This window comes from Cyprinus carpio, chromosome B17 (genome assembly GCF_018340385.1).
Source record: "Cyprinus carpio isolate SPL01 chromosome B17, ASM1834038v1, whole genome shotgun sequence".
NCBI lineage: Eukaryota > Metazoa > Chordata > Actinopteri > Cypriniformes > Cyprinidae > Cyprinus > Cyprinus carpio.
In genome coordinates, this window is record NC_056613.1 from 13,239,685 (window position 1) to 13,258,780 (window position 19,096).

Consider the following 19,096-nt stretch of genomic DNA (forward strand, 5'->3'; position numbering starts at 1 on the left):
CACAAAAGACGCATCTATTTTATGGATCAAACACTGTACCTATGCTAATATGAAGCTACAAACATGCTTGGTTCAGAAGTTTCCAATATATAAATCCATCACCCGCAGGTAGTCTGGTTTCATTTGTAGATGGCCGGGATTAGGTTCAGTTGGGATATCCAATATTTACTGACTTATTGATAGTTGTTGCACCCCCACCTTCACCACTAAAACATCTCATTTAGTCTGTGGTAAACCGAGCAGTACATTAGGTGCATCATTCAGTATATCTTTCCACGACTCTTACTCATAAAGTGACTGTTACTGTTAGCACCAAATATAGGAATTTTCTAACATCAGAAATGGGACACTTTTTGTTCCCTTCAAGATGGTTTCTGTGACTTATGCAGATTATGTGATGCTCTACATCAGTATGTGTTCAACTCCATTACATGATTTACTTGATATCCCACAGTCATATCAGCGCTAAGCTGTCTGTTTGGGCTCTAGTGTCATGATGTGAGGTGAAAGTAGATAGATTACAATATGACATTGTTTATTTATCCTTTTAAAACACTGGCATGCCTCCTGATTTATCTTGGGAGTTGGCTGTAGAGCTTGGCAGACGTTCATTATGGTGGGTTCAATTACACAAGTCCAAGTAAATGATCTAGCAGGAATGAATCAGTGATTACGGAAGATTATTTGCTGCTAACTGCAGATGCTATTTTTGCAGTAAGCAAACCTCAGAGAAATCTCTGAAACATTCACCATATTATGTCATCTGCGGTGCCTTTTTAAAACAGCATTCGTTCTTGCAAAAGGGTCTCGCAGGTGACCTGATGACAAACATGCCATCTGTTGTAGCTTTTTGATGCATTATGTCAGAGTGGCCATTAATGACATCATGAAGTTCATTACTGGTTTCCGTGTTTCATGTTACAAATGTCATTTCAGTGAGAATTTAAATTAGTTTTAAAAAGAAATGTGTAATATAGTGCACAAGTCTACTTTTATGGTGCTTGTTTGGCCAAAAGAATATGTCGTTTTGGTATGTAGACAAGGAGTTTTCAAATATCTCTGCTTTTGTTTTAAGGAAAAATAACAGCATATTGGATTTGAGTGATATGAAGGTGAGTAAATAATGACAGAATTGTATGGGACAGGTTTCAGTGTCCTGTCACTTTAAAACAGGTGCAACAATGATTTAAAGGGAGGCGAATTGTCCATCAAACACTCTCAGTGACATTTGATACAACTCATTCAAATTGGATCCTTTGAAAGTTAATGTCAGACCAAATATGAGAGACAGAAGATACACCTGATGAGAAGAAAGAAAAAAAAAAAAAAACTGAAAAAAAAAAAAAATAATAAAAAAAAAAAAAGAAAGAAAGAAAGAAAGAAAGAAACAAAGAAAGAAAGAAAGAAAGAAAGAAAAAGAAAGAAAGAGTGACACCTGTGCTCTGTTTTCAATATTCCATTTATTTAAAAGAGAGTAAGAATCATCTCAAGATCTAGAGAGCGAACGTCATCTCTTCAGCCTTCAGACTAAATGTCGCATGAATTCCTACTGGAGTCACATTTAGGGCACTTTGTTGAACATTTGGCTCTGAAGACACTACAGCTTGAAATTTCGGTAACCATCTGCTGTGTCATTTTGAACCCTCTTTCTTTCGCTCCTCCATCAGGTTGTGTTACCAAAGCTTATATCTGATGCTTCATTTAAAATTCAGGATTTCTACTGTCCATATGATGATTTTGTAAGCACATTTTCTGTAATCCATGCCGTCTGTGTCTAAGTGAGCAGAGTGTTTATGTGTGTCCAAACTGAAGTCCCCCGAGATGGCATTTATTGATGCTTCTTGTAGTGTCACAGTCTTTAGACATTGATTAGAGAGATGACAGTGCTTATCTGTTCTCCAGTTCTACTGTTTACTGAAGCCTTTAGTGACTTTAAATCAAACACAACTGGATTTCTTTTCAGTCTTTTCTTCTATCCCTCTATAGTCCGACAGTGACATATTTACTGATCATTCAAAACTTTTTTCTATACCCAGGGATTAAAGTTCTCCAGCACCGTGTCGGATCTCCGGCGTGCAGTGTTTGGCTGTGGAAAAAGTAACCCTACATTAAAAAAAAAAAACTTGCTGATATCACTTTCGAGTCCATGAGTTCGCCTACCAATGGTATGAGAGGAGCACAGCTTTCACTCTCAACCAAACCAAACTAACATTACTAGCCAATCAGAATTTTTTGCTCTTATAAACACAAGCCCTGCAGGCGGTGCAGCCCTGATGAATGGAGAAGCTCGACACGCTGAAAAAGCTACTAGGCGCATTGGTCAAAGATGTCCATCTAGAGCATATTTACAAAAATAATCAGTTCTGTAAACAGCTCAGAGTGATCATGTAATCTCCATAAGAATGGCATGATTTTCAGAACAAATTTACCAGGATTTTTGATAAGGTCCTTTTCACATAGGATTTCTTAATGGTAAATTACCGGTAATTTACCAGTAAAGACTGTATGTGTAAAAGGGGCTAAACTCTTCCTCTTCATATGCTGTGAATTTGAATTGCTTAACGTTCATCTGGGAAAACAGTTTTTGCCAACACAGGAGAATACATCAGCCTATTTCTAAATATGCCATTTATTGTATATCGTGACTTCAAAATAAAAGTTTCTGAGTTTGCATATGGCCAAATATTAAAATGTAATGGATTAATCACGCTGTAAAGTGAAACGCCACCAGGCCGTTGGCGCCCTCTGGAGGTATGTGTTATGTTCATATTATGTATAGGCATATTACTTTATGTATTTTAACAGTGTTGTTCAATAAAATCATGTAATTACTTGGTTTTGATATTTTATTTGAACCAATTATTATTGTCTCATCTTTAGTTTATATATAAATAATCGTACTAAAGTCTGGTTTTCACTTAGGTCTATTTTTGTTACTAAAAATATCATATTATTCAATAGATCAGTAGATTACTTGATTACCAAAATAATCATTAGTTACAGCCTTAGAGTAGTTAAAATATTTAAAAATACAACTGCATTGTTTTACTTTTTGTATTTAAAAGACAAGTATTTTGTCACTGAAAGTTTCTTAATATTCTATTAAAATATTGTCTCGTTCTAGTGAATCAAGTATTTTGTCTCATCTCGTGAGCTAAGTGTATTGTCACAACCCTAGTGTCGATAAGTTTTCCAAATGTATGATATAGCTTTCATTCTTCAGGTCAACCATACATTCATGGAAAAAAAAAATGTTTGAATAAGGAAAGCAATAACTTTGCCATATTATCCTTTCAAATGTTAAAGTTGCGACAGTGATTTTTTTATTTATTTATTTATTTTTAACCCCTGCTATACCTTTCATTCACAGGCATTATTTCTGTGTTCATTATTTCTTCTTTGAGGTCTGTTTTTTCCTTCTCACTCTCTCTTTTCTCTTATTTTTGACCCTGGACCACAAAACCAGTCTTAAGTGTCAATTTTTTGAAATTGAAATTTATACATCATCTAAAAGTAAGCTTTTCCATTGGTGTATGGTTTGTTAGAATAGGACAGTATTTGGCTGAGATACAACTTTTGTATATCTGGAATCTGAGGGTGCAAAACATCTAAATATTGAGAAAATCACCTTTAAAGTTGTCCAAATGAAGTCCTTAGCAATGCATATTACTAATCAAAAATGAAGTTTTGATATATTTATAGGAGGAAATTTACAAAACACCTTCATGGAACATGATCTTTACTTAATATCCTAATGATTTTTGGCATAAAAGAAAAATCTATTATTTTGACCCATAAAATGATTTTGTTTTGTTTTTTGCTATTGCTACAAATATACTCCTGCAACTTAAGACTGGTTTTGTGGTCCAGGGTCACATTTATTGTCTGTCTTTTGATTTTATTAAGTAAATCTCATAGAATCAGTATTGTGATGATGAAACATCAGTGTTTTAAGTAGAATTGCACCTATGAATCTTTCTATTCTTATTTTTATCATCTACAACATGGTGTGTTTAAAAAAAAAAAAAAAAAAGGGTCATTCGCAGTGCTATAAATCCAGTCAGGTTCTGTCCCCAAAAGTCTTTTCAAGAACATTCCTCTCTAGGGGTGTGCGTAGGACGCCAATTGACCAGTCACCCACACTCTAAATCAGAAAGTGTGCGCTAGCTCCTTCACCACAGTTACCGCTGAGAGAACAGAAGCCAACCGTGGGAAGTCTCTGATCAGCCGAGCTTTGAAGATCTTCAGATCCAAGACATCCTAATATTAACCAACATTAGTCATGTTTACAGCAACTTACAAGGTGCTCCAATAACAGCAACTTTTTTCAAGTGTAATGGCTTTTGAGACCAAAGAAGTTGTCAAGTGTGGTTAAATTATACTTGTTTTGAGCAACACTTTTTTTAAGCTGATTCACAAATGGATAAAGAAATTATTTGACAAAATGACAAAAACAGCAAGTGGCAAATGAACAAACAAAAATGATATTTAAAATATGTATTTAAAATGATTTATTAATGAAATTAAGTTGAAATTGTATCCATTTGGTTTTCAGGTTAAAAATGATATATGAATTTATAAACTGTATGACTTTGAATATACAGTAAATATACAACCTGCTATTATAGAATATATACTGTTCATACAACCTGCAGCTCATATATTATATATATAAACTGTATGACTTTTATTTATACTACACACCTGCATAGAACAGAAATTCTTGAGAAATTCTTCATTAAATGAATTTCATACTATGAAAGCACTCCGAGCAGTCGTCATTCATTGTAATTTTTTGAGTAGGCAGGTTGATTCTCTCTACTCAACAGTTGCCATTCACAACTCTGTTACTGTATAACATCCTTATTTCTGTTAATTTAATTAAAAATAGCTACAGCTTTCAAAACCCTTCTAGGCTATGCAATCATTGTATCTGTCAAAAAAAATAATACAGAATAATAGTGAATGTTCTTAGAAAAAAAAGAAACAAAGTTATTTATTATTCGAGAGATGCTTCATACCCTCAGCTTGCTTTAAAAAATAGATTAAAAGCCAACAGAGGGGGTTTATCAAACAGGCCAACTGATTGCAAACTGTAACTTCAGAGAGAATTTTTAAACACCTGGATGACGAGTCATGTGATTTTCTTAAGAAGTAATTAAAGGGTGTTGGAATCTGTCAAATTTTTGGAATCTAGGTGTGGATTTAACATAGAACAGTGATGTATTGAGTCCCTATTACAGCTTTGACAGAGGCTGGGGTCTCCTCCAAACCCATTCCATTTATAGGATTGGTCTGTCACAGCACAGGCTGCTGCAACCAGAGGAGCAATTAACAGTCCAGCTGTGCTAGACTAACTATGCTAATTAGCACAATAATCGGCCACAGTGTGGTGACTTAAAAATACATAAAAATAGACAACCTCAGCAGACCAGGCCTCACCATTCACTGTTGCTGTGAAAGTCAACCTGAAGTCAAAATTCACTGTTTATATATATATATATGTACTTTTGTATATATGTACTTTTATTTTTATTTATTTATTTAATTATTTTTTTGAACATCTTGTTTCACTGAGGAATACATCACATATGGAAGTGGAACAGGTTGTGAATGTTATGTTGACTTTAAGAGTAGATCATCTGACTTGATGTCCCGTCACTATGGAGAAACATGATCAAAGCTGTATGTTGAATGTCATAAGATCTCACAGTTTTGGTTGGTTGATTCTGATCTACATAAGGTCATTTAACATAATGTCCTTATTTAGAAGAAATCATGCAGCTACCTTAAGAAGCGAGATTTTTTTGTCCAAACTGCCTCACCAGAAAAATTAGAACTTAAAAATATCTGATGCATTACATTCTGAATTTCCATAAAACCATAATGGCTGTGGAATGGTGTTCTTTGTAATTTGCAGTCAGGACATTCTGCAGTTTTCAGAAGGACAGTCAATGTTGTTTAGCCACCTATGAAACGCTGTTTTACTTTGCTCTTCTGGAACACACTAGCTTTTCTTCCATCATTGATTTCTAGAGAGCAGAACTCAAGTGGAAGAGATTAGGCTGCTGTCATGTTATTTCCACTGTAAGGTGTACTGTGACATTTCAGGGGAGTTCACGTGGATTAAGAATCTCACTTAAGTGTCTCCTCCAATATTTCAGGTTCTTCCCAGAACAGTATTTTGAGATGTGAAGTACTGAAGAATTTTTCATAGGATTTTATCTTTAAAAAGTCTACCTCTTACAAACAAAAAATAAATAAATAAATAAATAAACTTTTAAACTGTAATTAGTTTGAAAGAGAACATTTTTCATTGTTAGAAGCTCAATTCTGGCTGTACTGCATTTCTGTTTACTGGAAAAGAAAAAAGACCGGCAAGGTAAAATGTCAATAACTCATTTTTAATGTAAAATTTCTGAGACAGGAGCCTCGTGTTTTCAAGGCTGCTTCCTAGGCTGTTGTAATTCAGAGCATCAAACCTGAAATAGCTTTTCTGCGCATAATTGTAGGTGCTGCACATTACGTATTAATGAAGGACACAGGACAGGGAGGTACTATATGAATAACTCACTCTGACAAAGTCAGGAAGGACTTAGTGCCGGGCCATCTGTTTGACAGAGGCTCTCTTTTCTTCCTGTGTCACCCTGTTGGCAATGGGTTTTAGTATGAAGAGGGGATGAAGGAGAAGAAGACTGGTGGAAAAAATGTGTGGGGTGTAGACGATGGAGAATAATACAGTGAATTAGCTCTTCCTTTCTCTCTCTATCTTCCCCACGTGCACCTTCTTTTCATCCATATCCTTAGAAAAAAAAATAGTTTTGCTTTCATCCTTCCATGGAAGTAAATGGGACTTAAGGTCAAAACCTGTGGAAAATTACAGCTAATTTACTGGAGAAAAAAAGGAGAAATACTGTAATGTGAATTGCTAAAAAATCACGTGGAGCTAAATGTTTGACATTCTTTATGATTACAATAAGATAATGAAGATAATGTCAGTTCCTCCTGCACTTCCTGTTCCTGACCTCAAGGTTTTTTTTTCTTTTTTCATTACAAATGGCACCATCCATGACTCATACACAGTAATGCTCTATATCAGTAGTATATCTTCTGTACAGTAAGCATATCTCTTGCAAACAACTAGATGTGTATAAGAAGTTTTGTTTGTTTTGTTGTGATAATAGATACAGTTGATTACTTCCTGTTTGTTATTACACATGATGCAGGGAAAGAGATTCAGTTTCTCAAGTGAACATGTCTAAACTGATTTTTAGTGGTTTAAATGCCACTTATTCATGTCCAAATATGCATACTTCCATGCTATACACGACCCCATACCACAAAACAATTCATAATACTAAACAAAAAATAAAATTGCCATAATAACTGTACCAAATGAAGTTCTTAGCAATGCATATTACTAATCAAAAATTAAGTTTGATATATTTACGGTAGGAAATTTATCAAAAAAAAGTATCAAAATATTTTCATTAAACATGATCTTTACTTAATATCCTAATGATTTATTGCATAAAAGAAAAATAATAACAATAATTTTGACTGATACAATGATACAATGTATTGTTGTCTATTGCTACAAATATACCCATGCTACTTGTGACTAGTTTTGTGGTCCAGGGTCACATATAGTTCTCAAATCTGATTAGCAGAGTAGTGTTCAGTGAGCAGTGGGAATTTTCGGTCCTTGTATTGCTCCATTTATCTGTATTTGCATGCTCCTGACAACTGTAGGAAAATGTGAAAAACTGTCTCTGAAAGTTACACTGTTAGTGTAAATAGGTGACACCAAGTGACTGCTTTCACATTTGAAAAACTTAACCAGTCATCCATTCAAAAACTCTGACTCCTTCAGGAATAAACAAGTGCTTGTTTATAAGGGAGTGACCGAATCATTTATTCAGCAAATTTGTTCAAAACATTGATTTATTCAGGAACAAATGACAAATGACCCTTTATGAACATCAATGATCATCAAAACTGATTTGTTCAAAAAATGAATAATTGAGGATGGAAACAAATGATCAGTTCAGCAGCGGCTCGGGTTTTGCTACACCAACCATAGTTTAAAACTTGGTATTTGTAGTAAAATTGTAGTTATACAAATGGTAATAAAAAGAACATGGTTAGTCCATTTTTACTATAGTAAAACCATGGTTAATTTTAATAAGAGTGTTTATCAGGCAAATGTAAACTGTAAATTACTGTATGAGGCATAGGTGCTCCTGTGGCTAACTGTAGAATTGTGTTAGTAGTGCGAAAGGTTATGGGTTTAATTCCCGGGGAGCATACATACTGGTAAAAAAAAAAATTGTATATCCTGATTGCACTGTAAGACGCTTTGGGTAAAAATGTAAATATATACGTTTCATCCTAAGAGTCGAACCAATAAGTTCTAGGTGTAGAAAAAAACACAGACAGAAGGAGTTGTATACGACCCACGTAAGTTGTTTTTATAGTTATTGTTAGTACGTCAATGAAGGAACATATAGAAACATGGCAAATAGTATGTTTTGGGAGGTTTTTATATACACCTGCCCTATATAATATACTACATCCTTTGGAAAGTACCTGACATCAGTCACAGCAAGACAAAGAATGCCCCCAATCCAAAATCTGCACATTTATGGCTAAATGTGTGTATTTTAGGACAAAAAATGCTAATTATAGGTATCTTCATCATGCACAGATGGACTATCGTTTCCCTTCTGATGATGCCAGTTCCAACAGGATTATGGGATTTTGTAGGGGTTGATGTTTGTGGTCTGGTAATCTTTTAAGCTGCTTCAGTGGACATACCACCTTACACACATACAGTTTGTACACCCACACATTCTGAACACACACACTGTTATTCTCTATTCTGAATTCAGTCTTGAAGTCATGGCTGCAATCACAGACTGATGGACTGGGTGTAAAGGCCACAGTTTCCTTATCAAACCACGAACAGCACCCTGCTGGGTGGAAGCCCATCCAAAACACCTTGAACATCTCTTTCTCTGCTCACAAAGACCAATGAAAACATCTGTCCATTAGTGTGAAATCATCCTGGCAGCATGACTTATGAAATTTCTGGTAAGAGAATCAGCCGTTTCTATTGCTGTATCGTTAATGTTACGACATTGAGGGCCTTTTCAAATCGATGACACAGAGACTCTGGAGGTGCGCTGTGAGCTGTGGAATAATTAATTTCATTTGGCCGCGTGCTAATGCCTGATTGTGAATTATCCCTGCGTTCTGATTTGAGCTCTCCTTGAGATAATTTTTAAAATCCTGTTTGGTGATAAAGGTCTCTAATCTGCATGACAAATACATTTTAAATGCATTATATCAACGATGCAGAGATGCACATTATTCAAATCAGGGATTATAAAGAATAGTGCCATTCACCCTGTACGTAACCGTGCCTCTATAATTGAGTATTAGTCCATAATATTCCATAATCTGCATACGAAGCTATGTGTGGATTTAGAGAGAGAGAGGCTGTGGCAGAGTTATTATTACATTAAATTCTAATCTATTTCTACTCGCACTGTAGTGATGCATGTTTGTGTTGTTCCATCTCACTTCTCTGATTGGCTAAGAAGCACCTGTTGAATGTTGATAGAAAACCTGCATTAAAGAGATAGTTCACCCAAAAATTAATCTTCTGTTTTTATTTACTCAGCCTCATGTTGAATCAAACCTTGTAGGTCTTCTCTTTTTTCTGTGGGATGCAAATGACTTTCACTGTATGAATAAAAACATTCTTCGTTTTTCAAAATATCTTTTGATGTTCCATAGCAGAAAGAAAGTCATACAGGTTTGGAACAAGATGAGGGTGAGTAAATGATGACAGACATATCATTTCAGGTGAACTATCCCTTTGTTTTGTGGTTGTCTTCACCAAGATGCATAAGAATGGATAGATGTTGCATTCATGGACCACCAAACAGTGTCTGCCAGTGTGAATTTCCACATCAGATGGTTTAATGGCCATTCTCATATGACTTATAGGTTTCCCGTGGCGTGTTTTGCTGTGCCCTACAGCTTGTGGACGTTTCTCTTGCTATGAATTTGATGATGTTGTCTGGTCGATTGATGGAGTTGTGACTGTTTCGCCGTTGTCTATCAGCTGTATCTTGAAAACATTACATAGAAGGATGAGATATCTTATTCCTCTCTTATTCTTTCTACCCCATCAGTCTTATCTTTTTTTCTGTATTTATCTAAGGAAATGTAGTTCTGTGATGTGAATCAGCAGATGCATTTATCTATCAGACTTTTCACACCTATATTCCTCCATAGCTCTATTATTCACACAGACATTTTAAAGATAAAATTTGCACTATTTGCATAGTTATGGAGCGATAAGAAGCTCATCAGAAACCTTGCCAAGTCATGAACAGACATATTTATCTGTAAGATCTGAGTAAGATATTACTTTTCTAAGCACAATTCTGTGTTTTTATGTCAAATTAGATGAATGTTGAGTAATTGAAACTGATTTTTTCCCCCTTTGTAGTTGCACTCACAACCCAGTTGCACTCACAGCCCAGAACATGTGGATATATTGACATTAAGAACAAGCTGACTTTCTCAGAATTTTCATTTATTTTATTTTTATTAGGTTTGTTTATTTTTTTTCTCTTTTAGTTTTACATTTTGTCAGTGGCTTGTTTACATTTATACTTTTTATGGTACACTACTGAATGGCAAAGTTGCAAGTTTAATAACATTTCTTAAGTAAAATTGTTGATTTTTTTTGTGGGAAAATTAATTGTTTAGATTAATCGATAAATTAGTCGATAGATTAATCGATATAAAAAGTAGCAGCCCTAGTTGAGTTCAGTCAAGTTTGAGTATTAAAGGGATTGTTCACTCAAAAATTGTAATTCTGTCATTTACTCACTCTTATGTCATTCCGAACCTGTATAATTTTCTCTCTTTTTCTTTTTCTTTCTGATGAACATAAAATAATATATTTTAAATAATGTGGGTAACCAAACAGTTGCTGGTAGCCAGTGATTTCCATAGCATTTTTTCCCCTACTATGGAAATCACTGGCTACCGTCAACCGTTTGTTTACCCGCAATCTTCAAAATATCTTGTATTGTGCTCAACAGAAGAAAGAAATTCATATAGGTTTTGAACAATCTGAGGCTAAGTAAATTTACAAATTTTCACTTTCAGTTAAACTATCCATTTAAACTAAATAAAGAGCATTTAAAAAAAATTTACTACCATTGGAAATGGATGGAACTCTGTACAGTCTCAGATATTTGTGGGTGGTTTACAGCTATCGTCTTGTTTGTAATGGACCATATATTTAATTGATTTTCATAACTTGCACCTTGTTTATACTATTGGAAACCACACAGAGCTGCTGTTTGTTGGAGCTTTTCAGTTATTTGTGTCTAAAGGCTTATTTTTTAACTTGGATGTTTGGGTGAACCTTAATGCTGAAAAACAGGATTTTGGATTGTATTCAGCAACCTATATGTAAAACCTATTAGGGGATTGTTAGTGTTTTAGGGTATTTTGTATTCAGTTAAGGTGGATTCCATTGAGCGGAATAACAATTTAAAGTGTGTTTGTTCAGATGTTTTGCTGAGTATTTTCTCTAGTGGCTTAATGCAAAATTATTTGCTCAGCTTCTTAGAAAAAAGTAATTAGTTTCTTTGCTTAAAAAACAAAATCAGTGTGTTTCCTCTAATTTTCATTTGGATTTGTAATCCATTGATCTACCTACATCTTTAAAGAACTGTTCTTAAAACCTTTGTGTTGAGTCAATCTGAATCCAGGCTGAAATGACCCTAGCACACAGCCTCTCTGGGGACACATGGACAAACAGTTATTGTATGAAAGTTACAGAAATGACTGGGTTATGTTTTTTAACTTGGAAATAATTGCACCGCTATTAGCCACTCTCCATACAGTGGGCTTGGTGCGTCTTGAATGCTGTTTTGCTTTTATTAATAATTGATTTTCCAGCTTCTGCAGTTGCAAAACTTTTTGTGCTGTCACAGATGAAATTAATTTGCAGTCCCCCTTTTTGGAATCTATGATAAAATATTCATTACGCTGCAAATAAATACAACAAAGTACCCTAACTACTTTTGATTTGTATAAATATGAGAAAAGAATTGAAAATAACTGTATTTAAATGAAAGTCAGACTTTTTGACCTCTTTTCCAAGATGCATTTGTGCATAAATGTAATGATTTTGTGCTGTTGTCATATAATACGGGGGAACAATCCTCCAGTGTACAAAGCTGAGAATATTACCACTATTTTTCTATGCCACAATGTCCTTTTTAAATAGGCACATTGTCAGATATGCAGCCTGATACAGCCTTGGATTTGAAATCCACTTTTTATCATTGTAAGAAACAAGGGTAACTATATGTATAAATGTATGTTTCCTAACCTGCGGTTCAACATCTATAAATTTCATAGCTCATAAATTATTTATGTCCACTTTAACAAGATTTCCTTGAGAAATTGTTACACTGGTGTTTAACAGAGGAAATAAATTAGCAGCATATGGCAATACACTGAAGAGAATTACATTTGCCCTGTGAAATCTGGACACATTATACCACCTGTTCTCTGCGGGATGACCCTGACATTTGCTGCATTAATTGCCACTGGTTGATGAAAATGGACCATAAGTTCTGTAATGGTCAATGTGCTTAACTGTTGTAAAGAAGTGCCTATGACACCTGGACAATCTAATTTTGAGCCTAACTGTGTTTCTTTTTTTTCTTCCCTTTCGTTCTCCAGCCTGTGAGCTCATGAATCAGGGGATACTGGCTTTGGTGTCGTCGACAGGATGTGCTGCAGCCAATGCTCTACAGTCTCTCACGGATGCCATGCACATTCCTCACCTGTTCATTCAGAGGAACGGAGACGGCACACCCCGTGCTGAGTGCCAGCTCAATCCCAGCCCCGACGGAGAGCGCTACACGCTGGCTGCCCGCCCTCCTGTGCGTCTGAATGATGTCATGATCACGCTTGTCTCTGAACTCCGCTGGCAAAAGTTCATCGTTTTCTATGACAGCGAGTACGGTGAGTGACACGAGTGGGAGAGTGGCCCATCTCCAGTTGGGAGGCTGGTTGGAGGTCAAGGATAGGAGGGCAGGAGTGAAATTAATGTAAAGGGAGACAAGTGACATGAGTTGGAATTTACAATTTATCATGATTTTTTGGCGCATAATTTCTAAGGACTTTTCAAAAAAAAAATAAAAAAAAAAATGATGCAGTCCATCAGCAATGCTTCAGAAAATCCTTCATAGTACAAAGACATCAGCTCTGAAGTTAAAATTTGATGTAAGCAGCTGGATTCGGGCAGACTAAAAGACAGACTGTCAGTTGTTAACTATAGCTCCAGCATTGTAGTGTGTTTTGAAAACCATAAAACTTTCAAGATATATAAAATGTGGACTCGGATAAACTTCTGATTCCTTTATTGAGCCAGTGATGTTCAGCTCTGTGGGAATTGAGATTGGCAGTCAATCCAGAATTGTATTTATGTCAGACCTCCGCTGTAACATTAAAGACTACTTTTAACCTGACCTCTCTCGAAATGTAACCAAGACTGATAGCGTTTTGCATTTTACCTTTACCCTATCAGTGGATCCAAACCTTAACAAACCTCTTTCAGCCCTTTCCTGTTCACAATTTTGGGGTCAGTAATTTTTATTTTTTTTTAAAGAAAAGATAGATCACACTGTTAAAAAAAAAAAAAAAAAAAAAACAATAAATGAAACGTGAATGAATCCTGAAAAAAAAAGTAGCAAGGTTTTCACAAAAATATTAAGCATCTTTTTTTTCAGCTTTAATCATAATAAGAAATGTTTCATTATATTGATTTCCGAAAGCTCATGTGACATTGAAGACTGTCTGACAATTCAGCCTTGTCATTGCAGGAAGAAGTTACATTTTAAATGTTTATTTAAAAAAGACAATGGTTATTTCAGATAGTAATATTTTACACATTGTTATTGTTTTTAAAGTATTTGAGATCAAATAATTCCACCCTTGGTCAGTGTAAGAGACACCTTTCGAAAATCTTACAAAGATTCCAAATTTTAGAATGGTAATGTAAATAGAAAACATGTAGGAATCATTTTAATTCAAACCAGCAGATAAACATTGAAAACCTTAATCCCCCAGGAGTGTGGTAGATATGAACGACCGTAATTTCACCCCTCTAGCTCATTTCTGTTTGTGTAAACTGAGGATGATGCAACTCACCCTGTTACAAGACTTCCCGGTCTCAATCTTGTTTTTATCTAAATCCAAACCTGCCCCTAAGATAATACCAGGCTTAAAGCACATTAGTTGATCATTATTCTTCTCTGTTAGTCCTTTGTGACAATAAAATGTATTTATGGGTTTGAGTGGTCCCGGAATCTGTTGACAAGTGTTACAGTATTTGCCGTTCACATTAATAAGGTCTTTAGTTCTACAGCTTTAACTGTAAGTTGGTTGCTCAGACTGAAGTATGGGGTGTATTGTTTCCTGAAAACAACACAATAAATTTTAAGGTCTTGTTGGAGAAGGTCAAGCATAAAGCTCCCTCATAAATATTATTTGTACTTACTAATGACACCAATTCACACTTAAACTGTAAGAGTCTCCTTTGTAGTGCCACAGGCTCTGTAACAATTAATACCTCACCCTCTTTTTGTTTCCAAAAAAACACAAAAAAGAAGCAATGTGGTTGCTATTTTTGTCACGCAATTGCAATGAATTCTGAGCACAAAACACAATAACAGCAAAATGCACTGCTGTATATTCCAAAAACAAACAAACAAACAAACAAACAAAAATTTAAGTCGCACAAAATCCAACCTATAGCTTAATGAAAATAAATAAATAAATCAGTGTCAGATTTTTGAAAGAAATTGGTCCTTTGAGTCTTTTAAATTAAAAGGTTGATTAATTCTAAATGATTTCTTCAAGGTTTATTAGCTTGCTTAAAGGGAAGATAATCAGTGGAAAGTGACTTGTTCCTCACACAAAGCTGTCATATGGCTGCAAATAGCAGACATGTGAGATGGACTACTTTTTTTCGTTCTTTTTGAAGTTTGACATACTTGAATTTTTCATTGTTGTTGCATGGAAAAATAGATGATGACAGAATTTTTATTTCTGAGTGAACTCTAACAAGCATGCAGGCCGGATTTTCTTTTGTTCCCATCTTATCATCTTAAAATCCCCATTATCCCAAGCAAGGCACTTCAGCCCATAGCTCTCTCCTTGGGTTGTTTGCTGTGTTAACAGGCTGCCATCATATATTCAAAGGTCTGGATAAAAAGCAACTCAGATCCATGATGGTACATTTTAATCCCCCTAGTCAAAGCAGAGCTCCCTTGTGGTCCACATAGCTGAGATCTATGCAGCTACACTGTGCTCAAAATAGCTCAGCGTTTATGCTAAGACTATATGTGCTACTGAATTTAGCTTCAGGCAGATTCTAACAATGGACTGAGATGAGTCAGACCACCAAACACCCTGGAGCAGGTAACATCCTTCAAACCATATCGCAGAGGTCAGAGGAAAAGCCCTAATCAAGACATAAAACATGATTGATGGTGGTGCAGAGCTCTCAGCACTGAGCATGGCACCCTCCTATAGGAGGACAATCACTCTGGATCTGTCTCATGGCCTGAAATACTAGACACACCGATAAGAGGCTTCTTGGCAAGGCCTGTAGGTTTTATTTTAACATTGGAAGGGACATTTTGTTTGTCATTTGTTTTTATTTTGTCTTTCTTTCTTTCTTTCTTTCTTTCTTTCTTTCTTATCTTTTCTTTCTTTCTTTCTTTCTTTCTTTCTTTCTTATCTGATTTCATATATTGTTCTATCTGTCCATCCGTCTATATTTGTCAATTATATACTTTTACAATGAATAATAATATATATATGAATGTAATAATTAATTGTAAAGGTTCTCTGCATTGTGGTTCAACAAGTGGTTTAAGACAAGTGGTTCAACCAGCTGTTAACTGGGTTGAAAAATACTACTTAAAGCAATGTAATGCACAACATTGAGTAGGCGTTTTACAAATGAAAACCTGACTCTCAATGCTTATATTACAATCAGTCACAGCTGTAATGGCTTGAAAAAATAGGCATAGATCTGGTCAATTTTGTCCCTAGTGCCCATATCCAAATCTAGACCTTTGCCTTTAACTTTTCAACAAAACCATTGTTTCATAAAATATGCCAATGTGCACAGCACATTCTATATTAAAAATAAATGCAATGAGAGGGGTTTTAGACCATATAAAAAGCAGTGACATTTGAGGGGTAGTGCGTAAATGATCTTACATTATGATACCCTGCATGAAAAAGAGAGAAGATAATTTACTCGAGATAGTCTCAGTTCTGCTCTCGTCACTTCTGTTCCACTGGTACAGGGACAGAAGTGGTACAAATTGAAATCCGCAGGCTGCGGGTGTGTTAAACATACCCAGAATTCTCAGGGAAAACTGATCTGAGTGAGCTGTTACTCCATACAGATGGTTGATATACCAGAAAAGTAGTTCAGCTGTTTAGTGAGATTTGTCCCCAAATGTATTAGATTTGAGAGAGATTGTGTCTGCATGCACCTTGGTTTCATAAAAATGTCATATCTGTATCTGTATACAATTAATAACAGATTCCCGCTTTGTCTTAAAACCTGATTGCTTCTCTGTGAATCAAGTGAGAGGACTTTATAACTAACTCTCAATGCATCTAAACCTTGATCTGAGTTAAATAAATAGGTTTTTCTCACTCTCTACCTCTCATTTCTCACCCTTGAGCACTTCGTAAACATCCTCCTCCTCCATCACTGATAGAAACATTACTGGTGCCTGCTTTTGCACCTCCACTTAAACAACACAGCTTAAACCAGGAGATGATATATCAACACATTATGTACTGTATTTATTTACATGGCCTGCATAAATGGTAAATAAGAACCAATGCAGACTGAAATTATCTTTATGTTTATTTTATACTGCCAATAAAAGTACAGTAAGTTACTTCTGTTTGGCTGATTTGTCTGTAATCAATACCAGGACATTTTGAAATGGATTTAGGTGGGAATCAGGTTGTAGTGGCATTTATAGTCAGAGGTGGAAAGTAACGAATTACATTTACTCGCGTTACTGTAATTGAGTAGCTTCTACTTTTTAAAGTAATTTTTAAAATCTGTAATTTTACTTAAGTAAATTTTGTTTGAAGTATTGTACTTGGCTACATTTTAAAACACATTAGTAACAAAACAGGCGTTAGTGGTGCAGACACCCCGTCATATTTTGAAGTTAAACTCGAAGGAACTGAAGTGAACCCCTGGCCATATTTATGCTCTATTATGCAGTGTAAGCTGTGCTTGCCTAGGGAGACCAAACTAGCAGCTTACAAAATCTCGACAAGACATCAACCTTTCGCAGGCATGTAGAGGTAAGCTAAATAATTGCATCGTTGCATTGGTGGTTAAAATTAAACTTTGACATTTTAGCAAGAGGTTTTGAACAAATTAGCCAAAAAGACAGTTGTGCGGAGTATGCGATATATGTCGTCTGCGATAATATCATAATTGTTGTTTTAACGATGTGCGGACACATTTAGAGTGTGTTCTTTCACTGTGTGATTCAGTCTGCTAAAATGCATTTAGAATGATCACAAAATTGAAGATATAGGGGCAGAAAATGTATATATTTATATCATTTCATATAGTAATTCAATATCACACAAAGAATGCCGTCTTTTCCTCTAAAAATCATCATGATTACATATAGAATTTTTTTTAATTTATTTATTTATTTAATTTTTTTTACAACAGTTCAGTAAACAAGTTAATTAAGAGACTTGCGTTTTAGACACCATATTGCCTGTTTTTGCTCTATTTCTACAATAAAAAATAATTCAAAATTTTGTGTCTCAGAGCAACATGACGGTGTTTCGTTCCTGAATGAATCAACCGTTTAAATGATTCGGTTCATTCGGTCAATTCAATCACTTATTAACAGTGACTTGCTGACACATATCTTTTTATTTATTGATTTTTTTAATTAATTTCAAATGAGTATTCAACATTTTATGTCTTGTATATCAAAACATTATTTATGCATTTGTAACTGCAGGTTAAATGCATTCATGTCCTGCATTAAACAGTGTGTAAATACATCAAAATGCCACTTCCGATGAAGCTTCTGCATTTCCTCTGCATTGAAAAGATAAATTTGGTTGATACTGATTTGCCTGGTAACAGCCCAAATGTCTTATTATTCTAAATAACTAATTCCTTTAATAAAAAACAACTAGTTTGAGATTTATAGGCCTATCCCAGGGTTGTCAAACTCAGTTATTGGAGGGCTGTAGCCCTGCAGAGTTTAGTTCTAACCCTGCTCCAGCACACATATCATGTAGTTTTCAAATAAGCCTAAATGATTAGATTAGCTGGATCAGGTGTGTCTAATTAGGGTTATATCTAAACTGTGCAGGACTGTGGCCCTCCAGGGTTTGACACCCTTGGCCTATCCCCTTTTTTACTCTGAGTAAATTTTAAATGAGCTACTTTTTCCTTTTACTTTAGTAGATTTCTAGACTGGTACTTGTACTTGTACTTAAGTAAAATTCCATTAATGTAATGGTACTTTTATTTGAGTAGAATATTTTTGTACTCTTTCCACCTCTGTTTATAGTTTGTTATAGCATGATTTTTCTCTTGGTAAGCTTGATTAAGGCTGTGGACTCTTTTATTGCTAATTTTAAAAATGTTACCACTAATTATGTCTTTGCAGAAACTCATCTCATTTACTCAGTTATTCTAGCCAACTGCATTTCAGGCTATTATTTTTAGAAGGACAAGTAAACAGCCTTGAATAATTGCTGTGTGAAAAGATTTCATAGCATTTGAAGTTAACATTATTTATCTCTTCACCGGAGTGAACAGAAAAATGAAGAACACTTCTGTAGTAAACTTTCAGACAAATTGATTTTGCTAATAAATCTGGTTTTCAACTAAATTAATAGTTTCCATGATCTAATGAACAGTGGAGTAGAGTATTTGTGTAAATGTATTTAGTTACTGTACCTT

The 19,096-nt window shown here is 35.0% G+C and overlaps 1 protein-coding gene across 3 annotated transcripts in view; it reads left to right on the forward strand.

Annotated features, from left to right (window-relative positions):
- The window catches only part of grid1a (glutamate receptor, ionotropic, delta 1a), a 245,467-nt gene that overhangs the window by 137,063 nt on the left and 89,308 nt on the right, over positions 1 to 19,096 (forward strand). For all 3 annotated transcript variants that reach the window (XM_042742360.1, XM_042742359.1, XM_042742358.1), the window contains exon 3: positions 12,784 to 13,068. In XM_042742360.1, the coding sequence (XP_042598294.1) occupies positions 12,784 to 13,068 (285 nt within the window). The remainder of the gene's footprint in view (positions 1 to 12,783; positions 13,069 to 19,096) is intronic.